We start from the raw sequence: 12,244 nt of genomic DNA, 5'->3' as shown, positions 1-12,244 counted from the left end.
CACAACTTTCTGCCTGTTGTCTTTTGTATGCAAATGACCACTGTCCTGTTAATGACACTTTCTTCTATTTTCTGAATAAGTCTCTTGAGGTTTTTTTTTATCAATAATGCCTTTTTAAAGTCACTAGAACATCTGCACAACTATCATGAATCCTCTCTGTTACTTCATCAAATTACTCAATTGGATTAGTCAGATGCGATTTGTCTTTAAACAGTCAATCTGCATTGGCTATAAATAAAAACAGGAAATGCTGGAAAGACTCATAACGTCTGGCAGCATCCCTGGAGAGTGAGACAGAATTAATGGGCGGGATTCTCTATTACCCGACATCGATATCATAATCGGCGATCGGCCAGAGAATCCTTGTTTATGACTGAATCGGATGCTCCGCCCCCTCTAAGGGCATCATCGAGGAGTACAAGGCCCTCCACCGATGCTCCGCCCCGAATGGCCGAGTTCTCGACCGCGTGGGGCACGTGTGCTGTTAGTTTTTCTGAACCCGCCATTATGGCTGCGGACTGTATCCAGTGCCGCCAAAGTTGGGTGGGAGCCATTCTGCTGGCTGGGGGGGGGGGGGCTTCGCCAAGGCTGGGGGAACTGGTGGGGGATGGCCAGGGAGGCACTATCTGGCAGGCTGGGACCACGCGTGGCCGGTGACATGTTGTATGGCGTGACCGCTGCAGATCATTGGCATGCACAGCCACGGACCCGGCAATTCTCTAGGCACTTATATTTGGAAGGCTGTGCGTTTAACGTGGCGCGGCTGCTAGCCCCTCATTGGTCGGAGGATCGGTGCTGGGGCGGCACCAGCTCTTCCGTTGTAAAGCTAGACACATCTTCCAGGCATAGCCTCAAAATCGGAGAATCCAGCCCATAGAATCTTGTACCTGTATCTATTTTTATGCTGTCCAATCCAATATCTCAAATCCTCCATCCTATATTCCAATATTTGTCTCTGCCTTCACAAAAGAGAATGAAGTTGAAGTATTTATTCAGGACTTCAGTTATGCCCTGGCTCAGTTGCTAATGTGCTCCCCTCTGAATCAGAGGTTGCTGGTTCCAGTGCCAATCCAAGGCTTCAGCACAAAAATCAAGGCTGACACTTTAATGTCGTGCTAATTAATAGGGCACTCCACTGTTGGAAGTGCCATCTACTGGATGAGACGTTAAGTGTCAACACTGGCCTGCTCTGGATGTTAAAGATCCCATGACACTATTCAAAGAAGAGAGGGGGAGTTATCCCTGGTGCCTTGCCAATGTTTATCTTCAAACAACCTTAAAAAGAACACATTATCTGGTCATTATCACACTGCTGTTTTTGAGGGTTTGCTGATTGTGAATTGGCTGCCATATTTTCTACATCACAATAGTGCCAACACTTCAGAACATATTTCATTGTCTGTAAAGCAGAGACATCCGCTGAACAAGAAAGGTGATATATAAATGTAGCCTTTTGGGGGGGGGGGGGATTTCTAATTGGCCTTACCTTTCCTTAGACTCTATTCACTTCCTATGTTTGTAAATTACTTTTGGATTTTTCTGTTACCTGCTAATCTCTCTTACTCTCTATTTGCCCTTGTATGTGTTCTGTCTGGTTTTTAATTGTATATTCCGTGCCTAGATTTTGAGCGAATATTTGCTGCCTTTGCTGCAGTAATACGCATTGGTTGCACCACTTCTGAGTCATGATTGCTGCAAAGTAATCTAATTCCTTTTGCAACAAAGTTGCGATGTAAATTTGGCATGGGATGATCAGGGAGCCCAACAAGCTAACTGGTAATGCTCACCCCCAAAATGATAAAAATAATATTTTATATTTTATCAGCATAGCCCAGTACAAGACTAGTTTGGCAGTTAAACTGCTTTAACCACAATGTTAAAGTTTTAAAGAGACAGCCACTAAATTGAAGCATTATTGAAAATACAGCCCTGTTGTCACAGAAGCCAAAAACAGAGTTTCTGTTGTTCCCCATGGAGAAGCAATAGCAGCATGCTGGCTTTTTAAGAGCTATCAATGCTCATTCACTGACTGGAGAATGAAGGCTGGTTACAAGATTCTTAGAATGATGCAGCACAGAAGGAGATCATTCAGTTCATTGAGTATATGTTGGCACTTTGAAATAGCTGTCCAACTTTCCCACTCTCTGCTCTTGCCCCACAAGCCCTGCAAATCATTTCCCTTCAAACATTTGTTCAATTCCCTGAATGGGATTAGCGGCTGTAGAAGGGTCATATGCACTTGAAACGTTAGCATGTTTATCCCATTGAATCGTAGAATTTACAGTGCAGAAGGAGGCCATTTGACCCATCGAGTACGCACCGGCCTTTGGAAAGAGCTCCCTACCTAAGCCCAACACTTCGACCCTATCCCTGTAACACCACCTGACCTCTTTCAGACACTAAGGGCAATTTAGCATGGCCAATGCACCTAACCTGCACATCTTTGGACTGTGGGAGGAAAGCGGAGCAGCCAGTGGAAACCCACGCAGACACGGGGAGAACGTGCAGACTCCACACAGACAGCGGCCCAAGCTGGGAATCGAACCTGGGACCTTGACTGTGAAGCAACTGTGCTAACCGCTGTGCTACCATGCTGCTTTCGCCCCACAGATGCTGCCAGACCTGTTGGGTTTATTTCTGTTTTTATTTCAGATTCCCAGCATCAACAGTATTTTGCTTTCATTAGAGCTCGACAAAACCTGTGTAGCTTCTAATGTCGAACACAAATACAGGCTTGGTCTGCACTGCAGCCCCCTTCGTTAACTAGCCAACAAGCACATAAGTAAATGATGAAGACAATGAGTTTCTATTGGCAAAACAAGGCCTGCAATATTATGAAGTATTAAACAAGTACAATTTATGATAAATGACAGATGTTAAGGGTAATTTACATAATATTCGAGGTGCCCTCTCCCAAACCTACTGAACAACGAAAATTGAACAGAAATGCATAGTTAGCCGATGAGTAAGTGCATTTAAAATTAAGAAAGGGAAGTATTGTAGAAAATAAACAAGGCCTCTGGTCTAGATGGATTGCAACAAAGTATTTTTAAAGAATGTGGGGAAGTGCGAGTAGATACATTACTGCTCATGTTTAGTAATTCATTAGAAATAGGTGTAGTAGCAGAGGACAGTAGGGTAACTAATGTAATTCACTGGATAAAAGCAAATTACTGCCGATGCTGGAATCTGAAACGAAAGAGTCATCAGACTCGAAACGTTAGCTCTTTTCTCTCCCTACAGATGCTGCCAGACCTGCTGAGATTTTCAAGCATTTTCTCTTTCATAACTAATGTAATTGCTATATTTAAGAAGGGAGATATAATATGTCTCTGGAATTATAGGGCAGTCATCCTAACGGCAGTGTTAGGAAATATAATTTAACCTCTACTAAAAGAGAGAATAGAAGAACATCTGGAAATGAAAAATATAATGATCAAAAGTCAACAGGGAAAATAGTATTTGAGCAACCTCTGAATTTTTTGAGGAGGTGAAAGAATAGATGATGAGAATGGAGCAATAATTTATATGGATTTTCAGAATACCTTTTGATGAGGTACCCCGGAATGGACTAATAAGATCACAAAACGTAGAATTAAGGGACTCTGTACTTGTCTGGATGAGCACAGCTCCAATACAGTCAGGAACTCAATACCATCCATGACAAATCAGCCTGCTTGATTGCTACCGCCTCACTACAATAAACATTCAAGCCCTCCATCATCAATCAATAATGACACCTTCTACAAGATACACTGCTGGTTTAGCTCACTCGGCTAAATCGCTGGCTTTTAAAGCAGACCAAGCAGGCCAGCAGCACGGTTCGATTCCCGTACCAGCCTCCCTGGACAGGCGCTGGAATGTGGCGACTAGGGGCTTTTCACAGTAACTTCATTGAAGCCTACTTGTGACAATAAGCGATTTTCATTTCATTTCATTTTCACCAAGGTGCCTTTGACAGCACCTTCCAAACTCGCAACCTCTACTACTTCAAAGGCAACAAATCATGGGAACACCACCATCTTCAAATTTCCCTTCTTGTCGCACACCATCCTGAGTTGGAACTATATTGCAGTTCCTTCACTGTTGCTGGGTCAAAATCTTGGAACTCCTCTTGTGACAGCACTGTGGATGTTCCTGCAACACATGAACTGTAGCCGTTGAAGGAGGCAGCACCCCACCACCTTCTCAAAATTAGTTAAGGATGGACAATAGATGCTGGCTGAGCCAGTGACACCCATATCTCGTGAAACAATTTTGAAGTGACAAAATTGATTGCTAGCTTGCTTCAAGCCAAAATCAAAGTGGCAGTAAAAGATAGTTATTCTGAAGGTGGAAAATAGTATTCCACAAGGACAGTACAGGGACTACTACTGTTCACAATATATGTTAATGATATGGTCTTTGGAATCAAAGACATTTGTAAATTTGCAGATAACAATTGGAAGGGATAGTAATACTGCAGAGGACTGCAACAAATTACAGGGGGGCATTAATTAACTTGCAGAATGGACAAATAATTGGCAAATGAAGTTCCATGCAAATAAATGTGAGGTGGCACAGTTTGGTAGGAAGAACAGGGAGATCACTTATTACTTCGAAGGTGCGAGTCCAGATGCAGGGGGAAGGGGATTGGAGTTCAAATACACCATTCACTAAATGTTACGCCATAGGTTCGCAAGGCTATACTTTTTTTAAAAACAAGGATTAGGCTTTATTTCTGGAGGAATAGACTTGAAAAGTCTAGTGTGGTTAGACCACACTTGGATGCAGTTCTGTTCGCCATATTGTAAAAAGACAAGAGAAGCACTGGGGAGGATGCAGAGAAGGTTTACAAGGATGATATCAGGTATACTTAGGTACACCATCAGGAAATGGTTGACAGGAGGGGTTGGGGCAAGAAGGCTGAGGGATGACCTTGTAATATTAGGAAAGGTTTTGACAGACTGGATACAGAAAAAATGTGGGGAAGAGCATAACTAGAGGCCATCAACACGGGATAGTCACCAAGAAATGCAATGCGAAATGCAGAAGAAATTTCTTTACTCATAAGTAAGAATATGGAATTCATTACCACAGGAAGCAATTGAAGTGAACAGTAGAGATGTATTTAAGAGGAGGCTAGACAGGAATGAGGGAGAAAGGATGAGATGGCAGGTGACCTGAGTAGAGCATAAACACTGGCACGAAAAAGTTGGGCCGAACGGGCTGTGCCGTAGATCATATGTAATGTTATGCAAGCCATTTACTGGCCCAGATGGCCTGCAGTTGTCTCAAAACTGGGCCCTTGTTGTTGAGGTATTCAGGGTGAGCTGCCAGTGTCAGTTTCACCACCATAGGCTCACTCCAAAGAAACAAGAACTTCAGTCTACCACCAGCAGTCCTCTGTTAAGTTCCATGAGGTTTGACCAGCCAACAGTGGGATGGGGGTTGTTGGTGGAGGTGGAATGCCGCAACTGTGGCGTCAACCAGATGCCTCCAACTCGTTTGAGCTTACCAGAAAATCAATTTTAAAAGAAATACGCCGCACGTTTATCTTTTGGTGACAGCAGGAGCCTCTGAATCCTGAGTGGGTAGGCCCATAACTGTACCAAGTCGTCATGTCAAATTTTACAAAGGGGTCCTTCAAGCATTCACCCTCTCTTAAACATATTTTGGTGAGTAAACACCTAGTTTTAGGCTTGGGCTTCAAACCCACCCCAAACTTAGTAGTGGGACCAATGCACATGCCCTTTCATTGCTAAATTGGAATAATTTGTGCCTGTTTTACACCCAAAAATAGACAACGAATTTTATTATCCACTCTATTGTCATCCTCAAGCTCAATGAAAGCTATTTGCTAGCCATTAAATGCTGATAATCGGCTCACCACAATGTAAATGGCCATGCATAAAACAGAGTCGGCAACTGGTGTTAGAATTCATTTATAAGCAAGTGACAATTACAGAGCGTGCATATTCCTGCCACTTTTCATTAATTTTGCCTCATTTGGCAAGAACCATGCAGTTGAAACCAAAATCTCATTTGTAGCCAACCACAGAGGGATCTGAATCAACTCAACAGTTAAATGAGTAGATATTGATTTTCATTTTTTTTACATAATGGTTTGTTTTTACTCTTGGCAATGATCCAAGTAATCAAATATTGCAATTCAGACAAATTAGCATAGGGAATAGACCAATAAAACAGCTGTGAATGGGCAATAAAATCTAGGTGGGGGACAGTGCCTTGAGATTCCAGTGTTTTGTCAATTTATTTTGTTCTTTTTGTTCTATCTTTCCCAGATTTGCTTTTTCTTTGCAACTTGTTATTTCCTTCCTCTCTTCCTGCTGTGTTACTTAACTTCTTTCTCCTTTTATTAAATGTATTTTGTTACAAACATGTATCAAAACAGGTTACATCAAATAAGCACGCCGGGGGAAGCATACTTCCGAGCAATCAACCCGAAAAACAGCTCCTCAAACAGTCACAAACATCCCCCACCTTTTTATCAAATCCCCCTGCAGAGCCCCTTAGCTCATACTTTAACTTCTCCAATTGCAGGAAGTGGTACAGGTCACCTGACCATGCCGACTGCCACTTCAGTAATATTTGCCGCCGTGCAATCAGAGAGGCGAAGTACTTAACATCGGCCTTGCTCCTCTCCATGAGCTCCAGCTTCTCTGAAACCCCAAATATCGTCCACCAAAGGGTCGGGTCCACCTCCTCCTCCACTATCCCGGCTAAGACCGCAAACACTCTCGCCCAGAATCTTCCCAATTTTTCACAACCCCAAAACATGTGCGCGTGATTTGCTGGCCCCTGCCCACACCTCTCACATTCATCTGCTACCCCCCGAAAGAACCCACTCATTCTCGCCCGAGTCATATGAACCGTGTGCACCACCTGAAACTGTATCAGGCATCCTTGCACAAGAGGAGGTCCCGTTTACCCCACGCAGTGCCTCACTCCATACTCCCCAATTGATTTCCACTCCCAACTCCGTTTCCCGTTTCTTCTTAATCTTCACCATCCGCTCGTCTTCCCTCCCCTTCCACATTCGGAAGCAGCAGCCACTCCAGCAAGGTGTATCCCGGCAACTTAGGGTACCCCCCTCCCGACCTTTTTAACTTATTTCTCCTACCTGTCTGTCTTAACCCATATCTGTCATTTTTGTATTTCTTTTTTGTCTCTAACTTCTTCAGCGATTTGGAGAGTGAGTGCCCCAAGGAGGGTGTTAGCCCACCCCATGGCTGCAGTGCAAGTTTTCCGTTCTCATGGAGGGAAATGTGGGATTGATCTTGACCTCCTCGGTCGCCAAAGGTGAAATAAGAAAACAATTAATTTGCAAGGTGCCGAGAGCAGTCGAATGGAGACCAATTCAGAGCCAGGTTTTCAAATGATGCAAAGTCCCAGTTTGAGCAATCCTAATGCAGTTAACATCACAAAATGCAAAAGTAATTATTTTAAATGTTTCCCCATTTCATAGAATAGAATCCCTACAGTGCAGAAGGAGGCCATTCAGCCCATCAAGTCTGCACCTACTTAACCCCATGCCTCCAACACGAACCCCGTAACCCTCCCTAACGTTTTGGACACCGAGGGGTAATTTAGCATGGTCAATCCACCTAACCTGCACATTTTTGGACTGGGGGAGGAAACCAGAGCACCCGGAGGAAACTCCTGCAGAAACTCACGAGTTGAAAGTCACCGAGGTCAGAATTCAACCGGGTCTCTGGAGTTGTGATACAGTAGTGCTAACCACTGTGTCACCCATTATTGTCACTTCTTGAAACAGAGCATGTGATGGAAAAAAATGTGTAAAGGGCGAGTCAGCGTGGTCCAGAAAACTGGTTCTTCGACTATCATAATGCAGCCTTTTACATTTTTTTTGTTCCTGAAGCGAAATGGTGCAAAGATCCACTCCCTCTTGCTATCAGCGTTACGAAATCCGAAAGAAGCTCGTCTCCTTTGGGCTGACAGCAGGGGAGGCCGGAGCTATGCAGTAACATGTGTCATGTGACTGATCTCACGTCTTCGCCCAGAAGTGGAATAGAAGTTCAGCGCTGGGAAGAGGGTTGAGCGCCGAGCCCAAACGAGCAGGAAACCGCACAGCATGTAACTCCTCAGAATAATTAGTTTGGGAGCGGGACGGAGCAGACTGTTCGGGACATTTATATGTATAAAAAAAAAAGAACGGCTCAAAATCACAGGAAATGTGGAACCAGGCAAGGGCTTCGGCTGGATTTCCCCGGGGAATGTTAGTTAAATCGGGTAAGACGTACAAGCAGCATGTGTAAAATAATAAGCGTGATTCGCTGAATATTACCTTTCTGGCTGACACGTTCTTTGTCAGTAAGCGTTAGAATGAAAATGTATTTTTTGACTGAATGTTAAGGAATTGTTTGCACTTTTTAGGATCTTGAGCAGAACATGAATACTTGTTAAACCTGTACTGCAGAATGCCATTTTATCATGCAACTTACTTTGCAGTAATCATACAGAAGTAAGAAGAATTGATTCTGATGTGTGTAAAAGTGCAAATCCACACACTTGTCTATTTCTAGAGCTGAAAGGGGGAAACTTGTCTTTCTGTTGCCTTGCTGGCTGTGGATGAAAGCCACTACATTCATTCCTACTCCCCAGTGGACACTGAGAACAGAAGTCCCTGCTGGCAAGACTGTATGTCAAGGCAACACCTTACAGTTAGTGTTTGTTTGCTGTGAGGCGGAATGACAAGGGAAACAAGCCCGAACATTGATTTGTGCCCGTGCGAGGGGGCAGCTTCGGCTACACTTGGAGAGTCTGTGTACATAAAAGTATAAAGCTGCTGTCCGGTGGCCATGGCAACCCCTTGTTACATAGATGAGAGCATAAGCATCTTTTAGGGAAAATTTCACGAATGGGGAATTGAAACGAGGCTTTGTAACCCCTTTTCTGAATAAAATATAATTGAATTAGCAAGCTATATGCTTATTAAAATTGTTAACGCAAATATGAGCATATTGTAAAATCAGTGACCACGTGACAAAAGCTTACCTTTACAAAGTTTGTTTTTTGTGTTAACACAGCAGTTGAATAATGGTGAATGAAGCAATGCATATTCATGAGGCGTAATCTGCTTTTAATTTCATTGAAGTGGAAAGGTTCACACAGTGACCTGAATTGTCCCCGATAGCATCACGGAGCCAAACATTGTAGTTTGATCGGGAGTATCATTGCAAGAACAGGCAGAATTAGGCAAGGCAAGAGTCAATTTAGCACTTTCTCTTTGTGTGGACCTGGACCTGACATCCAAGTTTAGTTATCAATCAACATTTTCACAAATTGGCGGGGCGCTGAGAGGACAGAGAGAAAACTCGCCCGATCATCTTAATTCCTCACCACTTCGCCCAAGGGACCCTTGCCAATGATGTGAATCTCCTGGCAAAGGTTTGCTCGTTACTATGGTAATGAGTGATTTAGTTTTTGTGTTCTCCCAGACTAAAACCCCTTTCAGGCTAATATTACATGTGTGCAATATCAATTCCACCACAGGGCAAATATTAGTTTTAAGAAGGTTAGACTGTGGCCTGGAGTTTCCTACGGGTTCACAACCCGGAAGTGTCACCCCAAATTATGCCTATCTATTCCCATGCCTGACCGCCAATCTCAAAATTGCACTTGAATTTCCCGCCCATTTTATTAACATTTACTCCCAATTGCAAAAAAATAAGCGTAACTGACGACAAAACGGGATTGTTACGGCGCAGAAGGAGGCCATTCAGCGTCTGCACCGACTTTCCAAACGGGGACCCTGTCTCTTCCCCGTGGCCCTGCACATTCTGTCTATTCAATTAGTCCTATGTCCTGTTCTTGAGTTTTCGCTCAATTTAAGGTCTTTTTTGTTGTTACTACAATTCGCCTAATATCTGTCTAACTGGCGCAAAGGGTCGAGGAATTTTAAGCACAAACTGCAACAGTACAATTCTTATTTCCCCAATTTTTTGTACTAACTTTCAAATATCACACCAGGAGGCCCGCATGTAGCTAGGTGAATGAATCATGATTAGAATTTTCACCAGTTGCACTCATTTGAAGGAGGCTCCAAAATTCATGTTGGGCTCTTTTTGAGGCAAGGTGATAATGGGCATGTTTTGAAGGACTTACTTGAACTATTTGCACCAATCTAATTATATTTTCAGAAGTGTAAAATTGGATTACTCACAGGTGGGGTGATTGACACCTCATTTAAAAATGCCCTTTTTTTTCTGATGAATAATCTTGATGCCACCACGAGTAATCACATACATGTGGCTGCCAGATCTTCCATTTCCAGCTGGACATTGTAAACATTAAACTTATTCAACTGATCCCCTGATCGAGAATTACACTATCCTTAGCCTTCATAATCTTTATTGTCACAAGTAAGTTTACATTAACACTGCAATGAAGTTACTGTGAAAATCCCCTAGTTGCCACACTCCAGCCCCTGTTCGGGTACACAGAGGGAGAATTCACCTAACTGCACTTATTTCGGGACTTGTGGGAGGAAACTAGAGCACACGGAGAAAACTCACGCAGACACAGGGAGAACATGCAGACTCCGCACAGAGTGACCCAAGCCGGGAATCAAATCTGGGATCCTCGCGTTGTGAAGCAACAGTGCTAACCGCTATGCTATTGTGCTGCCCTGATGTCAGCCTGAATTCACAGTTTAGGGCAATGTCCATTCAGACGTTTACAATTGCCTTACAGATGGTGCTGCTTGTTCAGTGCCATACATTCCTCCTATGTCTTCACAGGATACCTTAGATTCCTGAAGGATGAGACCTGGATGAGGCACAAAAGCTCAAAGTATTAGCATGCTGTGGTATATGTAATCTTAAATGCATAATGAGACCTTCACTTAACCGCACCCAAGTACAGGGTTGTGACTTACATTCTTAATCTTCATTTAGTAACCCAGGAATCCTTGTAGTGGCCTTAACATAGTCCAGGTTTTTATTAATTGCAGCAATTACTGGTGTTCCCTCAATTTTCTTTGTACTGGACAGGCTATAAATACCACTCAGGACTACTTTTTAAAATCCATGGGCTGCTTGCATTTTACACGACGCAACATTCACAAAGTTGAAGGTGGCCTGTTGATTTCAGTGTGCAGTACATTCCAGATTGCTGCGTAACCATGCACTGGCCCTCTCTCCAGAAGGCCCCATTCCACTTTCACCTCTAGTCCCAAACCATTCTCCTTCTTCAACAGGTCACATTATAGTTGAACCCTCATGCATTCCAGTCTACCTCCCTTTTCAGTGGTCATTCCCCCACACCCCCAACCAGTGACCTGGTGTCAAAGTTCATGGGGCCTGGAGGCTTGGTCACCCGTCCGTCCAAAAAGTTGGCAATATCAGTCGAGGGGTCTTGAAATTTTATTAACAATGTAATCCTTCCTTTCAGTTTGCTGTTAAACTATTCAAAACACGACTGGAGAGGAGTGGTTTAGTGAATCCCAAAGTCACAATTTGATGCTGCTGAGTCAGCTGTGTACTAAAGAGGCACGGTGGCACAGTAGCACTGCTGTCTCACCGATCCAGGTACCTGGGTTCAATTCCAACCTCGGATCATTGCCTGTGTGGAGTTTGCACTTTCTCCCTGCGTCTGCGTGGGTTTCCTCCGACTGCTTCAGTTTCCTCCCACAATCCAAAGATGTGCAGGTTAGGTGTATTGGCCATGCTAAATTGCCCCTCAGTATCTAAAGGTTAGGTGAGGTTATGGTGATGGGGTGGGGGAGCAGGCCTCGGTAGGGTGTTCGTTCGGAGGATTGGTGCAGATTGATGGGATGGCCGCCTCCTGCACTGTAGGGGTTCTTCTGATTCTATAAATGAGTGTGGTGGTTCTAATTGAGACTTGCAACAGCTGTAGGCTGCGATTGATGCCCAACCAGCTCCTTCCAAACTGGCTGTGAATTATATAAAAGTCGGCTGATATCAGGAGCAAAGCAAAATCTTTGGCCTTGTCCAGGTGGCAGAGGGACATGTCCACAGCTTGTTCACTTGCAATGAAACTTTTAGTGTAAAAGGAAAGCAAAGAGAGTGTGATGGAAGTGGCTGGTGAAATCATACACAGCTGCGGAGTGCGTAGGGTGAGTTGCCAGTCACCATGGTGTTGACTGTGACTTTACGTCAGCCTGTGATAGCCAAGACACTTTCTTCATCAGAGGGAGTGGGCATGGAGGCGGATTCTGCCTATAGTGTGCCATTTGATATCGAGGGCATTCTCCTACGAG

At 43.9% G+C, this 12,244-nt stretch overlaps 1 protein-coding gene across 4 annotated transcripts in view; it reads left to right on the top strand.

Annotated features, from left to right (window-relative positions):
• Nucleotides 1–12,244, top strand: part of LOC119973061 (protein FAM107B-like) — a 232,189-nt gene that overhangs the window by 117,277 nt on the left and 102,668 nt on the right. The window contains exon 1 of one of the 4 annotated variants that reach the window (XM_038810518.1): nt 7,976–8,253. The exons of 2 other annotated variants lie outside the window; for them this stretch is intronic. In XM_038810518.1, coding sequence (XP_038666446.1) covers nt 8,196–8,253 — 58 coding nt within the window. In that variant the 5' untranslated portion in view covers nt 7,976–8,195. Of the gene's footprint in view, nt 1–7,975; nt 8,254–12,244 lie in introns of those variants that run through there. One more of the 4 variants, XM_038810519.1, reaches the window with a different exon arrangement.

This window comes from Scyliorhinus canicula, chromosome 11 (assembly GCF_902713615.1).
Source record: "Scyliorhinus canicula chromosome 11, sScyCan1.1, whole genome shotgun sequence".
Taxonomy (NCBI): Eukaryota; Metazoa; Chordata; class Chondrichthyes; order Carcharhiniformes; family Scyliorhinidae; genus Scyliorhinus; species Scyliorhinus canicula.
The sequence above is the reverse complement of the archived record's forward strand: the minus strand, read 5'-3'. Positions and strand labels throughout refer to the sequence as shown.